Source organism: Poeciliopsis prolifica, unplaced genomic scaffold (assembly GCF_027474105.1).
Source record: "Poeciliopsis prolifica strain line A6 unplaced genomic scaffold, Auburn_PproV2 SCAFFOLD152, whole genome shotgun sequence".
In the NCBI taxonomy this organism is placed as follows: domain Eukaryota; kingdom Metazoa; phylum Chordata; class Actinopteri; order Cyprinodontiformes; family Poeciliidae; genus Poeciliopsis; species Poeciliopsis prolifica.
In genome coordinates, this window is record NW_026562527.1 from 286,591 (window position 1) to 305,043 (window position 18,453).

General features: G+C 42.6%; 2 protein-coding genes across 2 annotated transcripts; one reads left to right on the top strand and one right to left on the bottom strand.

The window, feature by feature from the left end:
• Positions 1–683: 683 nt before the first annotated feature.
• Positions 684–1,802, bottom strand: LOC129355999 (kininogen-1-like). The gene is made up of 4 exons (XM_055025628.1): positions 1,720–1,802; positions 1,584–1,641; positions 889–1,463; positions 684–787 (listed from the first exon to the last, which is right to left on the bottom strand). The coding sequence occupies exons 2-4, from the start codon at positions 1,600–1,602 to the stop codon at positions 749–751; spliced, it is 633 nt and encodes a 210-aa protein (XP_054881603.1). The 5' UTR covers positions 1,603–1,641; positions 1,720–1,802; the 3' UTR covers positions 684–748.
• LOC129355998 (lanosterol synthase-like) lies at positions 1,691–11,804 on the top strand. Its single transcript, XM_055025627.1, is given in 26 exon segments — positions 1,691–1,763; positions 3,539–3,837; positions 4,507–4,675; positions 4,941–5,079; positions 5,236–5,344; positions 5,558–5,679; positions 5,750–5,846; positions 5,942–6,077; positions 6,564–6,672; positions 7,138–7,256; positions 7,330–7,427; positions 7,532–7,559; positions 8,178–8,234; positions 8,315–8,386; positions 8,461–8,511; positions 8,636–8,785; positions 9,475–9,571; positions 9,765–9,870; positions 10,607–10,672; positions 10,742–10,822; positions 10,897–10,967; positions 10,970–11,036; positions 11,038–11,064; positions 11,134–11,213; positions 11,296–11,361; positions 11,364–11,804. Coding segments are annotated over 25 exon segments (2,400 nt in total). The 5' UTR covers positions 1,691–1,763; positions 3,539–3,622; the 3' UTR covers positions 11,432–11,804.
• The last annotated feature ends 6,649 nt before the right edge of the window (positions 11,805–18,453 follow it).

Consider the following 18,453-nt stretch of genomic DNA (forward strand, 5'->3'; position numbering starts at 1 on the left):
ATGGGGTAGGGTCGGGTGGGGTAGAGTCGGATGGGGTAGAGTCGGGTGGGGTAGAGTCGGATGGGGTAGGGTCGGGTGGGGTAGAGTCGGGTGGGGTAGAGTCGGATGGGGTAGAGTCGGGTGGGGTAGGGTCGGATGGGGTAGGGTCGGGTGGGGTAGAGTCGGATGGGGTAGAGTCGGGTGGGGTAGAGTCGAATGGCACAAAGTTGGATGGGGTAGAGTCGGATGGGGTAGGGTCGGGTGGGGTAGAGTCGGGTGGGGTAGAGTCGGATGGGGTAGAGTCGGATGGGGTAGGGTCGGGTGGTGTCTCTATCTTCCTGGTTTTAGTCAGAACTCCAGCAGCACCAATGTTCTGGACCATTGATTTGATTGGTTTCAGCTGATTGAAGGCCAACTTTGGATCCGTCTTTATGTGTCTCTGAAGGTTCAGGTCAGAGGTCATCAGCACACCCAGATTTCAGGCTTTGATCTCTAGTTTTTGATAACCTGAGTTTGGTTTCTATATACCATAATACATAATACTAGAGCATGTAGCCTGAGCTAATTTGCAAAGCAGGTTCTGCCTGCATGTTGTCCAGAACCAGAACAGCAGAGTGGATGAAATAAAAAACTGAACACAGTCATTTGTTTGGATTTCACAAGCTTTATTTAAAACTGAACAAAGAAACACATCCAATATGTCCGTCCTCTGTTGGTTCATAGTGAGTTCAGCGTTTTTTGGAGCTGAAGATGTTTGAAACGTCTCCATCTAATCAGAGTCGCTGCTGCTGCAGGAGCTGCTGGACAACTGACAGGAAACAGAAACATGATTAATGTTCAGTCTGACAGTGGAAATAATATGCAGCAGAAAACATGGAGAAGATCAAGAAGTGGAGGTCAGGCTCTCACCCCGTGGCAGCTCCGCCCTTTCTTGTGGCATTTCTTGTGTTGGTGACCCCGCTGACACCTCCGTCTCCGCTTGTCCTTCCCACATCCACCATGTCCATGTCCATGACCATGTCCATGACCATGTCCATGTCCATGTCCATGTCCATGTCCATGACCATGTCCATGACCATGACCATGTCCATGTCCATGTCCATGACCATGACCATGTCCATGGTCCTTCCCATCACACCCACCATGTACATGTACATGTATAAGGGTTTCGTCACCACAACCACCATGTCTCTGTTCATGTTCATGTTGGTTGTCCTTTCCACCACAACCAACATATTGTTGTCCATAGTCCGTCTCACCATAACCACCATGTCCGTGTTCATGAACAAGACTTTCCTCACTACAACTAACATGTTCTAGGTACGTGACACTAAAACCACCAGATCCATGGTCCTTCCCACCACATCCACCATGTCCATGTGCATGTCCATGACCATGTCCATGACCATGACCATGTCCATGTCCATGTCCATGTCCATGTCCATGTCCATGGTCCTTCCCACCACATCCACCATGTCCATGTCCTATGAGAACATATATAAAAGACAATTAAAAGCTAGTTTTTGGTTGATAGTAAAGCCACAAATCTGGTTCTGAGAATTTGGTTCTTGGTTCAAAGTTGGAGATGAATATTTCAGATTTACCTTGTCCGTGTCGATCCATCTCACAGCTTCAGCCTCTGGCCGTTTCTCTGCAGAAAACCTGTTTAAAAGCAGATGATCATCAGGCTTCAGAGGAACCAGAACGATGCCGTAACCTGCTCTGATGTTCCGCTCTTACCTGTGGAGACGCAGAGGAACGATCCTCAGCAGAGTTCTGTCCAGGTGAGTGGATCCACTGATTCTCTGTCAGTCTTGCTGCTTTTGTGTGATTCCACGCCTCCAGCCTGAATTCTCTCTGCATCGCCGCGTCGGACCTGCTGTCATCCTGCGTTTGGGTTAAAGAATCAGTTTTAATCCGCTCCATTCATCATCTTTATGTTCACAGTCATGTCAGATCCCAGAAACTGTTGCTTCATGTTGTTATTTCTGAAACTCCCACAGTTTAATCTGTGGCCCAGCCTTCATATCAAATAAGTGAGTCTTTGTTTGATCCTCTCTGCACAGCGTGATGGATGGACTTCACCTGGCAACATGTTTGCACAGCCACATCTTAATGTGCAACTCTTTCAGTATTTCAAAATTTACAGTTATCCTTTAAAAACCGAAGGCTACGTTACGGTAAGCTGTTACACAATAACAGAAAAAATTATTCAACAGCAAGCTGTGACTGATACTTGAGTTTGATGACAAACAGTTTGGAGGCGTCTCCAAACGCAAAACCTTTCAAACGTCTAGTTTTTACCAGGTTGGCCTCATGGGATGTTTATTCATGGACAGGTATTGTGCTGTGATCGAGTAAAACTTATTATTATTCCTGTATTTTTGCTTTTTGAGGCTCGATTTAATCCAATTTTGACTTTATCAAGGTATTGCAAAACATAAATATTCCTGTTGCTGTGTTTTGTTCCTTCATGTCTCAGTGTTTCCCGACATGGAAATGACTCGTTAGCTTAGTTAGCTTAGCATCATCTCTATGATGGCTGAATAAAGATAAACTCTGAACAGAAACATTGAATCATTACAGGCCCTTACTCATTTTAGAACATAAACATGATTTATTGCTAATACAGACGAGGCGATTATGATGAGGGACTTTAACATGTTAAAGTCAACATGTTAACATGGTAACACTGACAGTAAAGCGTAAACTTATCCATCAGATGTCGTTCAGCTCTGATGAGGAAACAGCAGCACCTTCCCTTCCTACCTGTCCAACAACTCAAAACTCAAAAACTGAAGACTTCAGGCTGATAAAGTAAAAGTGAATTCAACTCAAACAGACACTTGATGCACCGCGAGTTTCAAAATGACCAAAAGTGAAAAATACAGTTTATTCCACAGTTCAGGCAAACAAGTTACAGGATCTGCTGCCTAAACCTGTTCACTGGTAGACTGACTAGTAGACTGACAGAAAGACTGACTGGTAGACTTACAGAAAGACTGACTAGTAGACTGACTGGTTGATTAGTAGACTGGCTCAAAACCAAGTGACCACCCATGTGCATGAAGACCTACCTAATACCTACATATTCATATGTGAAACACTCATACTCCAAATTGAAATTTAAGAATTAAGTGAACGACTAGCCAAAATACTTCTAAATAACTAGAATTAAACAAAATTTCCAATTATAAATTAACCAGAAAATAAGGCAATAAAAATAAAGCAAATAATCTAAATTCTAAGATTTAACTGAGAATAAATAAATAGCTCCTACAATTATTATTGATTTTATATCTTATGTTATATTCTCAATTGACAGAAATGAAATGATTCAACTAGAATCAGCTTTCTCTTGTTTACAGATTTACAGTATTTTTAAAGTAACCATTAAGCAGATCTTTAACATGTTTATTATTGAACCCACACTTCTGTTTTTATTAGTCTCATATTCTAAATTCATTAAAGCATTGATAATATGTTCATTTATGGAATAAATGTGTACTTTGTGCCTTCACATGGTCCACAATGAGCACATGTGTTGTGTTTACCTCAGGAGGAATCTCATTGGTCAAACCCGACAGAGTCCCGCCCACTCTCCGCCCAGCCCGCCTGTGATTGGCCAGCTGACTCTCTGCTCATGTCTCTCCACATTCGCCAAGCGGAGGCCGCTCCCCGCAGGGGCTCATGGGAAATGTGGTGTGAACTCGTCCACTGGAGCCGCGCGCGGCGCTGTGGGAACTCCAACTCCCACGACAAGAGCAACAGGTGGAGCTTCGGAACCAGGAGACGAACTTCAGTCACGACCTGCAGAATCCAGTTTCTGAGTTTATCAGCAGAAATGTCTGAAGGAACGTGAGTATTTGTTTAACTTTCTATTGAAATAAAGTTTGTGACTCTAAATAAAAAACTTAAAACCAAAATACTTACAATATAACGAGGTTTATTTGATTGATTATATTTGGAAATCTGTCCAGAAAGTGTCAATATGTGACTTTATAAAGTGTAGTGATGCAGAAACTGTAAAGAGCTTAATCACCTGAGACCTGAAGACAGGGAGGGCTTTGACTAGGCCATCAGAATTAGGCATGGGTTTGTTTCTGGTCCAGAACTTCTGAAAAATCCAGATGGAACAACTTCCTGGTTTCTTCCTGTTGCTCTCCTTCCTCCATGAAAGTCCAGAGGCTGAAACAGGCCACAGAGTGCTGAGTCCCAGTCTGTCCCTTTAACTGACAGATTGGAAAACATTTCAGATCATGTCAGAATCTCAGCCTTGAGAATTAAAAGCATAAATAACTTTGTATAAATGCTGCTTAAAAACTGAAGTTTTAAACCAAAGAGAAGACCGGCCCAGTGTTTAATGGGCTGAAGGAATCAAATGGACTCAATATCTTATTAGCAAGCAATAAGATATTGATGCATAAGCAGCACCTGGAGCAGGACTACTTCCTGCTGCTTGTTAATGTTTCTGCAGAAACTCTTTAGTTTGTGAGGTGAAATCTGACCTGCTTGTTTCTGTGGCAGGACGCTGCGCAGGCGAGGCGGCCCGTATAAGACGGACCCGGCCACAGACCTGAGCCGCTGGAGGCTGAGAAACGCAGAGGGCAGGCAGACCTGGAGCTACATGGACGACCAGGAGACGCCCAGCAGGGGGCAGACCATGCTGGAAGCTCATTCTCTGGGTCTGGACATCGTAGGTCTTCAGTCTTTTTCTCTTTTTCCACATTTCACTCTGTTAACTGGGCTGTAAAACGCAGGGTCTCGGTTGTAACTGCTTCAGGAAACTAGAGCTGGTTTCTCTCTCTGGTTTAACTGAGTGAAGGGAAACTGGACTGTTGATGATTGTAAATGCAACAAAATCCAAATGAAACCCTGAGAAACCCAGAGAACTGGAGCAAGTCTGGCTGCTTTGGGTGTGTAGTAAAGACATAAGGTCTGATCCTGATTTCTGTCCACAGAGTCAGTTTGTGTCAGACTCCTCGGCCTCTGAAACGGCTCTGGATGCTGCAGTTAAAGGAATGAACTTCTACAGACGGCTCCAGGCTGAGGACGGCCACTGGGCCGGGGACTACGGTGGACCGCTCTTCCTGCTCCCAGGTGAACCGGGAGCAGAAACCATCCTGGAGTTTAGTTTCCACATCTGATAGTTCAGTGGACTGTGTTCGGTTCCTTCCTGCCTGAATCCACATGTCCATTTGAACCCAGACTGAAGGCTTTGGGGGAGCAGAGCTGATGTGACGCGTTTTTCTCCAGGGCTCCTCATCACGTGTCACGTTGCCAAGATTCCTCTGCCTGAGGCCTGGAGGAAGGAGATGGTGAGGTACCTGCGCTCCGTTCAGCTGCCAGATGGAGGCTGGGGGCTGTGAGTCAATACCATGCATTTATCTATTGAGACAGCGCCAACTAGTGGCCATTAACTGCAGAACCGCCTAACACAGGAAGCCACAGTTTCTTCCAGAAATAAAGGCCATCCAGGCATCGAGGATGAAGAGACATTTTGTCCTTTGAGCTGCAAAAGATCTTGAGAAGCTTCTCTTTCTGCTTGTTGGAGATGATTTCTGTGTTTCTGCCTCAGACACATTGAAGATAAATCCACAGTGTTTGGAACGGCGCTCAGCTACACGTCTCTGAGGATTCTGGGAGTGGATCCTGATGATCCAGCTCTGGTTCGCGCTCGGAACAACCTGCACAGCAAAGGTTTGGATCAGGTCCAGGCGCCGCTTCCCTCAACATGTGGAGGTCGTAACGAACCGCTGGTGTTTTCAAGGCGGCGCCGTCGGGATCCCGTCCTGGGGTAAATTCTGGTTGGCTGTTCTGAACGTCTACAGCTGGGAGGGACTGAACACGTTGCTGCCGGAGATGTGGTGGGTCACTCAGCTCTGGGTTTAAAGCCAGACAGTTTTACTTTGCGTTGCGGCTGCTTGGTTACTGATTGTCAGTCGGTTCCTGGTTGTTTCAGGCTCTTCCCCTCCTGGATGCCAGCCCACCCATCCACCCTGTGGTGCCACTGCCGCCAGGTCTACCTGCCCATGAGCTACTGCTACGCTGTCAGGCTGTCGGCAGAGGAAGACCCTCTAATTCTCAGCCTTCGACAGGTGACACCATGACGCCACCACAGAATGAGCTCATTCACAAATAAACATGTTACATTACAGAGACTATTTATTTTAAAACTCCTACTACTGAGAGTCAGACCTGCTTTTATTTGGACTACTTTAGACAGTCTTGTTCTGAACTGCAGACATTAAATCTGGGTGAATTTTCATCTTTTGTCTTTAAAACAGTTTCTGATTCATTAAACCATTAACTTATCTCTCAACACAAAACTTCAGTTTTTCCCCAAAAGTCCAAATTAAACTCACATTAAATGATGCTCATTCTGAATCACGTCCTTTCAGAGTTAAATAACTTGTTACCAGTCTGGTAAAAAGTGACCATGTGAAAATGTGCAGCGAACGACGAAACATGAAAGATGCAAATTACAAAACACACAAAACCCACAAATGCAAGAGAAAAACACAAGCAAACAAGAAATCGCTGCCGACTCGCTCCACAAACTGATTCTGCTGTTTCTCCTGCAGGAGCTTTTCGTCCAGGACTTCGCCTCCATCGACTGGATTGCTCAGAGGAACAACGTGGCCGCCTGCGACCTGTACACTCCTCACAGCACGCTGCTGTCTGTCGCCTACAGTAAGAATCCAGTCATCACCAGGTGGAGTGGTACCGCTGAGGTTCTGCTTCTAGAGGAAAATCAGAACTCCTCCAGAGTCACTGATGGGAACATCACTGGAGACGTTCAGAAAACTAGAAATAAGGATCCAACAGAAACAGACTGGGACAAAAAGGGAAAATATTAAATATCATCAGTGATTTAAATGAGTTAATTGAAGGTCTGGCAGCTGCTGGGAGGAAGAATCTGTGATTGTGCTCCTTTGTGCACAGCGAGTGCTGCAGCGCCGGGTGCTGCAGCGGCGGGTGTGAATGGGAAGGAAACATTCACATTATTATTATTATTATTATTATTTTAGCCAGAATCCATCTGTCTCCCATGTCCTGCATCGGGTCAAGGGTCATCCTGGCCCTGAGCTCCAGATGTTTCCTTCATGACGAGGTTTTTCTCCCAGCTGTTTGGTCTCACAGTGTGACTGTCTGCAGTGGTGCTGAACCTGTATGAAGCTCATCACAGCATCGCGCTGAGAAAGATGGCCGTCAGAGAGCTGTACGACCACATCCAGGCCGACGACCGCTTCACCAAGTGCATCAGCATCGGGCCGGTGAGACAGATCATTCCCCAGGAACCCGCCGACCCGAGACCTCTGAGGAAACGGTGGCCGTGTTTTTGTGCAGATCTCTAAGACCATCAACATGCTGGTTCGCTGGTACGTGGACGGCCCCACGTCGGCCGTGTTTCAGGAACACGTCTCCAGGATCCCAGACTACCTGTGGTCAGTTGGAACCAGACTCACAGAAAAGTTCTGATCAGGAACGTAGAACATAGACAGTAAGGAGGAGAACCGCCCAGTTCAGCAGCTGCTTGTGTTTCTTACAGGCTGGGACTGGACGGGATGAAGATGCAGGTGAGAATTTAGCCCTCAACTGTTTCTCCTGCTTTTATTTTCAGATCTTTCAGATGCGGCCATTTTCATATTGAGAAAAGAAATGATTCACTTTAACATTCCTGCCTGCTTTCGGGAATTGTTTCAGTGATTTATTTTGTTTGCAGCCAGCATTACTGATTATTTGGTGAGAAATTTTGTGCTTTTTTCCCAGCAGTGTAGTAAAAGAAATACTGCCACCTGCAGGTGGAAGTTGGCATCACTTCAACACAACGTTTCTGTGTTGAAGTGATTATTTGTAATAAACTCACAATCAGCTCATCACTCACTGCTTCAGGTTCAACAAAACAAAACTGAGAAATGTTCAAGGGGCGTGAAAACTTGTATAAATCAGTAAAATCTGTGGATTCAGTTCTGCAGAACATCAGACATTTATCTTCTGTTCTGCTGAAATCAGTCCCTCCAGTTTTTGCTGTTCCACTAAAGAAGGAAATAAATTTCCTCCTTCTTGTTGCTCAGTCACATCAATGAGTCCATAAACTCCCTGCAGTCTAAACCAACCCTCTGAAGAGAGGAGCGGGATCGATGTTTCCTCTCACTGCCTGTCAGTAAAGTTTCTCCGTGTCGTTTCGTCCTCAGGGAACCAACGGCTCTCAGCTCTGGGACACGTGTTTCGCCGTTCAGGCGTTCCTGGAGGTGACATGAAAACACGTCTCCATCTTTTCCCTCCATGTTTCTGTGCTGCTTGTTGACGCTGCTTCTATGGAAACCGTCAGGCTGGAGCGCAGGACGACCCCAAACTGGTCGGATGTCTCCATGACGCCCATGACTTCCTCAGGCTCACTCAGGTCGCGGCTCGTTGGCGCCCCCTCCTGTACGCCAACATGAAGATCTGAACATGTTTTCTGATGTTGGTCAACAGATCCCTGAGAATCCTCCTGAATACCAGAAATACTACAGACAGATGAACAAGGTGCAGGAACAATCAGCCTACAGCAACAAATCGCTCAGAAACTATTCAAATTTACTCCAAACTCAAACCAACAGACTTGGATGTTTGTATGCGTGGAGATATTTACCCTGAACGTCTCTGTCAGGGCGGCTTCCCCTTCAGCACCAGGGACTGCGGCTGGATCGTGGCCGACTGCACGGCTGAAGGCCTGAAGTCGGTGATGCTGCTGCAGGAGCTCTGTCCCTCCGTCAGACAGCCAATCAGCTCGCAGCGTTTGTACGACGCCGTTAATGTGGTGAGTTTGATTATTGTGGTGCATGCTGGGAAATGTCCTCCATCCACCTGGATTCTGTATGTGGATTCATGTTTTTGGTAGGAATTTATCCGACATCCTGAATCCAGATGATTTTCATTTGGGTTGGATTCACAGCAGCTCTTCATCATAAACAACCTGATTCTGATTTTTCTCCTGAAAAAATCCAATCCGCTCCACTTCCATGTGGAACTGAACCGCAGGCTGAAGGCTCAGGGGGCTTTTCATCATCACTTTATCATTTTATCAATTTTTATCACCATTTTTTATCATAATCCAGCAGCAGAAGAATCCAGACTAAATCTAAACAATGTCGGAAAATGATAATAATGAAGGGATAAAGCCGTCAGTGAACGCATCACATCTCAACCCATCAGTCCCGGTCCGACTCCACATCCAAACAGAACCGGGTCAGAAGCTGCTGTTAGCGGTTAGCTTTCTGGTGATCAGCTTCCTTCGTCTGCTGTTGCTCTTGACAACTGTACAATCCAGCCAGAGACGGCGGCCATCTTTACTGCGGCGGCCATCTTTACTGCCAGAAGTCTCCGGGTTGTTCCAGTGGTTCATGATGGCAGGAAGGAGAAATGTGTGTCTCCACCCTGAGCTGCAGCTGAAGGCCTCTCTGCTCCGTCTGCTTTAATCTGAGTCTTTAGCCTGTTGCTGTCTTGCAGCTGCTGAGCATGAGGAACAGAGACGGAGGATTTGCTACGTATGAAACTAAACGAGGAGGAAAACTCCTGGAGCTGCTCAACCCGTCTGAAGTGTTTGGTAAATGTCATCAAGCTTCAGAGAAAATGGCTGCTTGTTTACAAATCTGAGTTACTATTGCAGTAACATAATATGAAATATATTTTTCCCTTCATGCAGTTCAGGCTCTGTGAAAAGAGAACTGAAGCTTCAGATGGCTCTCAGGTTTAGGGCTGATGTGGTTTTTAACCGGCGCTCTGCTCCTCTGCACCAGGTGACATCATGATAGACTACACCTATGTGGAGTGCACGTCTGCAGCCATGCAGGCGCTGAGGCATTTCCTCCAGGCTCACCCTGATCACCGCGCCGCAGAGATCAGGTAGAGAACATCCGTCTTCTGGCTTCACTACAGCAGGGCAGTTTACTTTCCACTTCCATTCAGGTACAATTATTACATATTTAAAATGAAGAAATGTTGAAGAAAAACTGATAATGCAGCCAAGTTTACAGTTGGGAGTTCAACAGCGGAACATTTTACATCAGTGTTCAGTGAGGATCAAAAAACAGCAGGACAGAGACCTAACAACCCAGCACTCCATCTGCAGTTTTAAGAGCTCATGTGAATCACTGTAACTCAGAGCTAACAGTGTAATTCAAATGTTAAGTCCTGAATTCTGCTCAGGTTCTGACCAGCATCTCATTCTGATACAGAATCAGCTGGTTTCTCCCAACAGTTTGAAGAGAAAACTTCCTGTTAGTAATCAATAACTGTTTAAAGGATGTGTGTCGTGACAGGAAGCAGCTGAAAGTCTAACTTTCCTGCAGTGTTTAATTGGCACTACATGCTGTTCAGAGAATGTTTTTGTTTTTGCATCATAAAAAAGATTTTTCCTGTAAATTCTTGGATTTTGTTTCAGTTTTTGAAATGGGATTAAACTTCCACAGTTTTTCCACTCAGGCTTAATAATAATAGATTTATAGTTTAATAACAGGAAATCTGTAGAGTGGTTTTTGAGGTTAGAATAAAACAATTTTATAAACAGGTGATTATAAATGAAGGCAAAATGAATCAAAACTGAGAGTTTCAGAAAGCTGAAGTTCTGCTTGCTGCTCAGATCCACCCTGAGAGACGGCCTGGAGTTCTGCCGGCGGGTTCAGAGGACCGATGGATCCTGGGAGGGGTGAGCCCGTCTTTATCTCCGGGGAGACGTCCATCAGACGTAACTCGTGTTGTTCTGCTTGTTCCTCAGATCCTGGGGAGTTTGCTTCACGTATGGAACGTGGTTCGGTCTGGAAGCCTTCGCCTGCATGGGTCACACCTACAAGGCCGAGTAAGACGGACCAACTCACGTCTGCCGCCAGGGTTTCAGGAACCCTGACTGAACGCCGTCCTGTCTGTGAGCAGAGACGTTCCGGTGGAGGTGCAGAAAGCCTGCCGGTTCCTGCTGGAGCACCAGATGTCTGACGGAGGATGGGGGAGGACTTCGAGTCGTGTGAGCAGCGGCGCTACGTCCAGAGCGGCGCGGCTCAGATCCACACACCTGCTGGGCTTACTGGGACTCATGGCCGTCAGGTGAGGCACCAAGCTGGACTTCAGGGAAGAGTCCAGGAGGTTGCTGAAGGTTTCCTGATGTTTCTGCAGACATCCTGACCAGCAGGCCATCGAGAGAGGAGTCCAGCTGCTGGTCCAGAAGCAGCTTCTCAACGGAGACTGGCCTCAGGTGAAGCAACCTCTTAACTCTGATCGTCGTTCTGCTGCTAAAACCAAATCCAGCGACAGTAAGAAAACTTTTGGGTTTCAGGAAAAACATTTCTGGTGTGTTCAACAAGAGCTGCGCCATCAGCTACACCTCCTACAGGAACGTCTTCCCATCTGGACCTTGGGCCGGTTCTCCAGGCTCTATCCCAGCAGTCCGCTGGCCGGGAAGCTGAAGCTCTAACATCCTGACCTCTGACCCCACTCACATGCTTTCCTTCTTATTGCATCAGCTGTAGCAGACATTACAACAATCAGTCAGACACTAACATCAGTGAAAAGAGGAATAACTTTGTGCCACATGCAGCTAATTGGAGTCACTGATGACTGATCAGTGATCAATGATGACTGATCAGTGATCAACGATCAGTGATCAGTGATCAATGATCAGTCATCAAACTGGTGTATTGATGATTTTGATGATGCATTTGACAGAATGTGATGTTTGTTGCTGGTCTCACAGTTGAATATTTTCCAATGTTTTATGATGTAAAGCACATTTAACCGCCTTGTTGCTGAAATTATGCTATATCAATAAACTTGACTATGTATCGTTCATAAAGTACAATCTTTGTAAAATATGCATTTATTAACAAAAAAAGGAAAATCTTTGGGTTCCTAAACAAATCCTGGCTCTGGGCCCAAACCCTCTAAAGTCTGGCCCAGAGTGAAGGATTGTGGGAGTTGAAGTGAAGCTTGTCAGCAATGTGGTCATTTTTTCATGACATGGAAAGCATTGAGAAATATATACAAGAAAATATTGGTTATAACAGCAACACCAGGCAGTAACCAGGAAGTAACCAGGCTGTAACAGGAAGTAACCAGACTGTAACCAGGAAGTAACCAGACTGTAACCAGGAAGTAACCAGACTGTAACCAGGAAGTAACCAGGCTGACCGGCTAAAAAGACCAACATTTTCAGGAAAGTAAACAATGATCTCATTCGAGCTTCATGAAACTGTTAGTCCATTTAAATCAACCTGCAAATGATCAAATCAGTGGCATAAAATCTACATGTGCTTTAGTAATGTATGTAGATTTTTGAATACGATTACATTTATGAAAATCAGATGATTTAGTCTGTAAAGGTAGTTATAAAATCAATAGGACTCCCACATATGAAGACGATTACTGAACAGTATCTCCATGTGAAAACAGACTGTTCCTTCAGCCAGATGATGGAACTGCAACGTTTTCACTTTAAGTCATGTGAGGGTCTGGATCAGCAGACTTGGATCTGCAGGCTGATGATGAACGGTTTGGACCTGAGGGCAAAGCAAAGCATCTCTGGCTCAGTCAGAAACATCTGAACTTCTGTAGAGCTTCCAGACACAGTGGAAGAAAACAGGAGAGGCAACATGGCAGCACAAGTTTCTACAAACTGCTTCACAGGCCACTGGGTCGACTTTCCAAAATCAGGGCTCAACTTATTTAATTTTGGAAAGAAATAATCGGGGACTGGCTCAAGTTGTTTTTAAGCTGAAACTGGGTTTATGAACATGGATCAGGTTTTTAGCCTGACTGAGTTTAGTCTAGTTGTTAATGATCAACTCTGGCTGCAGCTCTATAAAATAAAGTTTGGCATTGAAAAAGAGCATTTATTTATCCTTCTGTCAGGCTGAATTATAGTTTCCATTAAATGTATTTATTTATTCTGGAAGAAAAGAAGTGAAAAGCAGTGGGTGTGGCTTCTCTGTGTGCACAATAAAAACCCTCATGACTTCCTGAGTCTCATTTCGCCTGCGGTTCAGCGTCTGCTTCCTTTCCTCGGTCCGACCCGTCAGCAGACCGCTCAGCATCAAACTCTGGGACTTTACTGGAGTCGGTAAGTTTTATAATTTTGTGTAAACAAACTAAAAACCACCAAAAGATTCTATACTTAGCTGCTGAAGTTAAATTGTCTTGAATGTCTTTTGCAACATGAAGTTCTGAATGAACGTGTCAGAGAGCATTCCTGGTTTCATAACAACCATATCAGGGCAGCAGGAACATGAATGAAAGCTTCATATTAACACACAGCAGTTATTTTAGGATAGTAGGAAAATACTACATTTAATAAGAATGTCACTTTGGGATTTGATCCTATTATATAAATGCATTTAGAAATATTAGAATATTGCCTGATAACTGTTACTGCTTGAACTATTAAAGCTAATTTAAAATAGTTTAAATGAGAGAATTCACTAGATTCATTTTAATTCTCATCATTGTGGACTAAAAGAAACTATTAGAGAGATGAGGAAAGCAGTGGGTGTGACGTCTGTGTGGACAGCGTAGGTTTCATTTACTGGGAATCTGATACTTCCTCTAGATTCTGTCCCTCAGTCCCATCTCACTGAATTCATGTGTTACATTTACACACTGGTTTCATAGAAAGCATATTTATTATGGTTAACCATATTTAGGCTTTTAAGATAAGATACATAAGTCAGATTAGGATTTCCTTTTAATAGTATAGTTATGATTTTGATTGTTTTCATGTTTAATTTGTATTATTTCAGTGGAAATGGATTCCCATATTTTTGTCTGGATTTTATTTGCTGAACGCAGGAAGCAAATAAAACTTAGAGATTCCAGAATTAATTCAAATCACACATTTGGTTTTCTTGACTCCAACTCTAATATTTCTGTGGACATATTTGATATAACAAAATCAGGACCTGTGGTCGTCCTTTCAATTTCTGCATGATGATATAAACCAATGAAACATCAAAACTCTAACATTCAGTTAAATGAACCAATCACTTTTGCAGACTACAGTATGTTGCAACAACAACTCATTTCATTCCAGCTCCATTATTATTGTGCTTCTTCTTTTGATTACATCTGCATTGTTTCCATTTTGCTGTAGACCAGTTTAGTGATTAATCCTTTCTCAGTGATTCTAGTTTATGTCTAGTGACAAGTTCCTCTTCAATTCCTTTTTGTTTGCTCCCTGCCTGCTGCATGTTCCGCAATAGAACATGCTGGGAGAAGTTGAACTCTGTGAATTTCAAACTGTCAAACACTTCAACACTCCAGGCTGCTTCTTTGTTGTTGCAATCATCAATTTATTCCACCTTAACTGCCATAACTTCAGATTTTACTGGACTGACACATACTGACCAGGGACATGATAGTATAGTCAACAGAAATTATGACCGTGTTCTAGATTAACTGGTGGCGGCAGCTGGCAATGACAGGTGTTTGTATGGGTGTGGCTTTTTAGGAACCCTTTACTGAACCATTAAGTAAACAGGGTGATAAGCTTAAAAAACTAAAAAATTTTACGGCATTGGAAATACTATCTCAGGAATAACTAATTAGAAAGACTTTTATTGGTCTAATATGGCATTTTGCCTGTTTTTTTTTTTTTTTTTGTGTTTTTTTTTACATTAATCTTCAAACTAACCAAACATGTAAATTATGCAGAACTTGCCCTGATTTATGTGTTGCTTCAGAGGTTGAAACTCATCAAAGGAAGATCGAAATAGATCCCAAGATGCCATAAACATATCTCAAAGCAAAGATTAATCCCCAAAAACCACATAAATATGGAAGAGCCCTGGGATTAAAAATAAAATGTTTAAAAGAATCGACTGGCTATGTTTTTTTCCACATCTTCCTCATATTGCATGATATTTCAATTAGATATCCACAAAACAATCTTTTAAAACACTGTTTTTGTAACATGTTATAGTTTATTCCCTAGTTTCATCTACAGAAGACATGGCTGCCGCAGATCTATGTGGCAGCCATTTCTTCTGTATTGATATTTTTTCTCGTAATTTAACTAAACATCTCTGTTCTTTCATCAAGTGATCCTAATACTAAACCATAAGAGATAACGCTGAAAAACAATTGACTTATATACTATTACACAGTCTTGTATAGTAACGAAGTAAAATACTTCACTACTTTACTTAAGTATATTTTGGAGTACTTCATACTTTCCTCGAGTATGAAAATGTTTGATAACTTTCACTTTTACTTCACTATATTTCATACTTTTACTCCGATACATTTTCAATGTGTGCTTTAGTTACTCGTTACAAAAAACGAGAGAGAAACGCAAATGTTTTGATCCAACCTACTGATCGACTGCAACAAAGCCTGTTTGCCTGGGCTTGTTCATCTCCACCAATAGGATGCACAGGTTTCGCACCTCCCCACTACGTCACAAAGTCCAGCAAACAGTCTGATTAGTTAGTGCTCCGTTTGTGCAGGTTTGTGTCGTTAAAACAAACGCAGCAAAGTTGTTTTCAGTTTGGATTTTGGCGATTCCAATATCCGGTGTGAGCGGAGCCTAGCTCAAGGTTGATCCGATTCATGAACGCTAATTTGGGCCAGCCGTTCTCTAGGTCTCCCCCTTCCTCAAGGTGTCAGAGTTTCACTCAGGGAGAGTCAACAAATTTTACATCCAAACTCTCCTGAGAAACTAATGGAAATAGATTTTCTTGCCTTGTGACCAACTGACACAAAATTCATGACACATTCCTAGAAATTGTAATCTTAAAAAGTATATATTTTGGATGGCCTAAAAAATAAATGTTAATATCTCGGAAACCAAAGCTGCACAAACAAAAATTTTAGTGGCACAAACTGAGCAAAAACGGAGCACTGACCAATCAGAGTATTTGCTGGATTATTTGAGTAGGTGGTATCAGCTTCACGGAGGTCTGTTTCCTTCTCCCATTAAACACCAAGTTAACTAAAATCTCTCCCTCTTCAGATGTCAATAAGCTGCATTTCCCTCCCAATTCTTTGTCTTTTGCATAATGACCAGTTGTTGCACCTATAGTGTATGAAGTAGAGTAATCTTAACAGCTTTTTTTCTTCATGTTGACTGCATTTTCTATACTGATTATTTATTTTTCTCATTTTCAGCACTGACCTTACTGAAAGGGAAAACTTGAGGCTTATAGAAACTTTGTATTTTCTGTCCTGGAGGGTTTACTAAGAAGCTGGTTCAGTTGGAAAGCAGGTTAAGTTAACCTAAAGCAGGTTAAGTTAATCTAAAGCAGGTTAAGTTAATCTAAAGCAGGTTAAGTTAATCTAAAGCAGGTTAAGTTAACCTTGTAGGTAAAGCACCTAATGTTCTTAACTAAATGATGCTGCAGGTTTATCTATTAGCAGGTTTTATTTTGCCTGCACTTGGTTGTGTTCATTATTTTAAGTGTATTTAACAAGTTTACCAAAATATAAAAAATGTCATTCAAACTGCATTTGCCTTGTTTTACTTTTTACTTTTCATTACATTACTTGAGTTCATCCATTGTTACAGTAATTTCCATACTTAAGTACAAGACATTTCAGATACTTTAAGACTTTAACTCAAGTAACATTTCAATCAGTGACTTTTACTTTTACCAAAGTCATATTTTTGGAGAGGTACCGATACTTTTACTTGACTCTTAGATTTCAGTACTTTATACAACACTGCTTTTACACCAGAAACAGGTTAAAATCATCACTCGAACTGAGATTCTGAAATGTCACCAGTTAATCCAGGTGTGCTCCTGTTATTGATCAGAATCAATAACAGGTAGGATGATCAGATTTCCGTTGCCGACATAGTGTAATAGAAAAAACATCGCTCTCAAAACTCAGTCCAGTTAGAGAAGTCGTCTAATTCACATTTTGGACCTGTTTATTTTATTGTCTAAGAAAATAATATGCACTAGTGTGGTATATTTTGGTGATATTTCCATATATTCTTGAATATTCCTTCACATACAAATAATTTTATTGTCTTGAAGAGCTCAAAGAGAAAGAGTCATTTTCTAACCCGTTTATTTACATTTGTTGAGTTTTGATCAGGAACGACACAGCCACCTATTTTTTTACAAACATCTGCGTTGAGGACCCTGTTTGAGTCTCACAAGTTAATCCAGGTCTTAAAGCGGATCGTTTTTGTTTTAAGTTTATTTCCAGTCTGCAAACTGGTTCCCAGTAGAGAACAAATACCGTAGATATGGATCATAATCTGTTGATATCTGACAGTATAATGTAGGAACGTTTATTATTATAATTTTCACTTGTCCTTTTGGATTCACCATCAACTGCAACATCAGCTGTTAACTTTTATCATTTAGATGAGATTTTATTGCAGTATAACTCAAAGATATTCCTTGATATTCCTCTCTATTAGTAAACACCACAGCAACACCACAGTATGTGATTTAAATTTTATTAAATATGATGACATCAACCTCATTTAGAGTCGCTAAATGCGGTTCTGATCCAATGCGGTGTTTTCGAAGCGCACTGAACGCTGCTCTGAGGAAACTTGTTTTGAAACATAAATTTCACATGCAACATTAAACGTATTTGCTTCAAATGAGATTTGTTGTAAAGTTTTGCAAACGGTTTTATCACACAAAAAGCATTTTTCAGCAGGCATCAACACAGCCACCTCCAATTCAGAACATCTGCGGTGAGCAGAAGTTTCAACCAGTTAATTTATCCACCAGTTGATCTGTAACACCAGCACCCAGCGCACCCCGTTTCCTCTTACATGCAAAGCCAGGATGGCTCCCATTCATACCTTAGTGAGTCACGCCCACCTCGACACGCCCACCACCCAAGTGTCAAAGCCGTTTGCTGCTGCCACATCATTAATTGCTCATTTCAATCTTATTATGGCTCTTACAAATCATATTTCATCTGGGGAATTGTATATATAACACAAACACATACATCAACACACACATTGACTTACCTTATGCCGAATCGCTGCCTCCATTCTTGTAGTATGGATTTCTTCCCACTTTATTTTCCTTCAACAAATTATTCCAGGGAATAAAGTTACTTTTTAACCCCCGTCTTCCCATTTCTGATCTCCAATATCCTCAAGCTTTGAAACAGCAGGCAGCTATAAACCGTGTGTTATCTTTAGTAGCTAAGTTTGGCTACGGTCTGCTGACACATTGATATCAGCAGGAAAATGAAAAACTGAGCACTGGACGGTACCGGCTAATTACTGGACACAACGGGATACAACGAAACTCAGCTGTTCCAGCAGCTCACACATATTTGAACTTTTGTATCTTGTTCATGGTACAGCTCTTGCAGATATGGCCAGGGGGAGCAACAATCTATGTGGTGAAACTGTAAACGGAAGTGCGTCACCAACCTTTTTATTACGGTTGGGTTTGGGTCTGATATCAAGGCCCTGACGCCTAACCCAACCAAAAGAAAATGAAAAAACATGGTGTAGTAACTAAT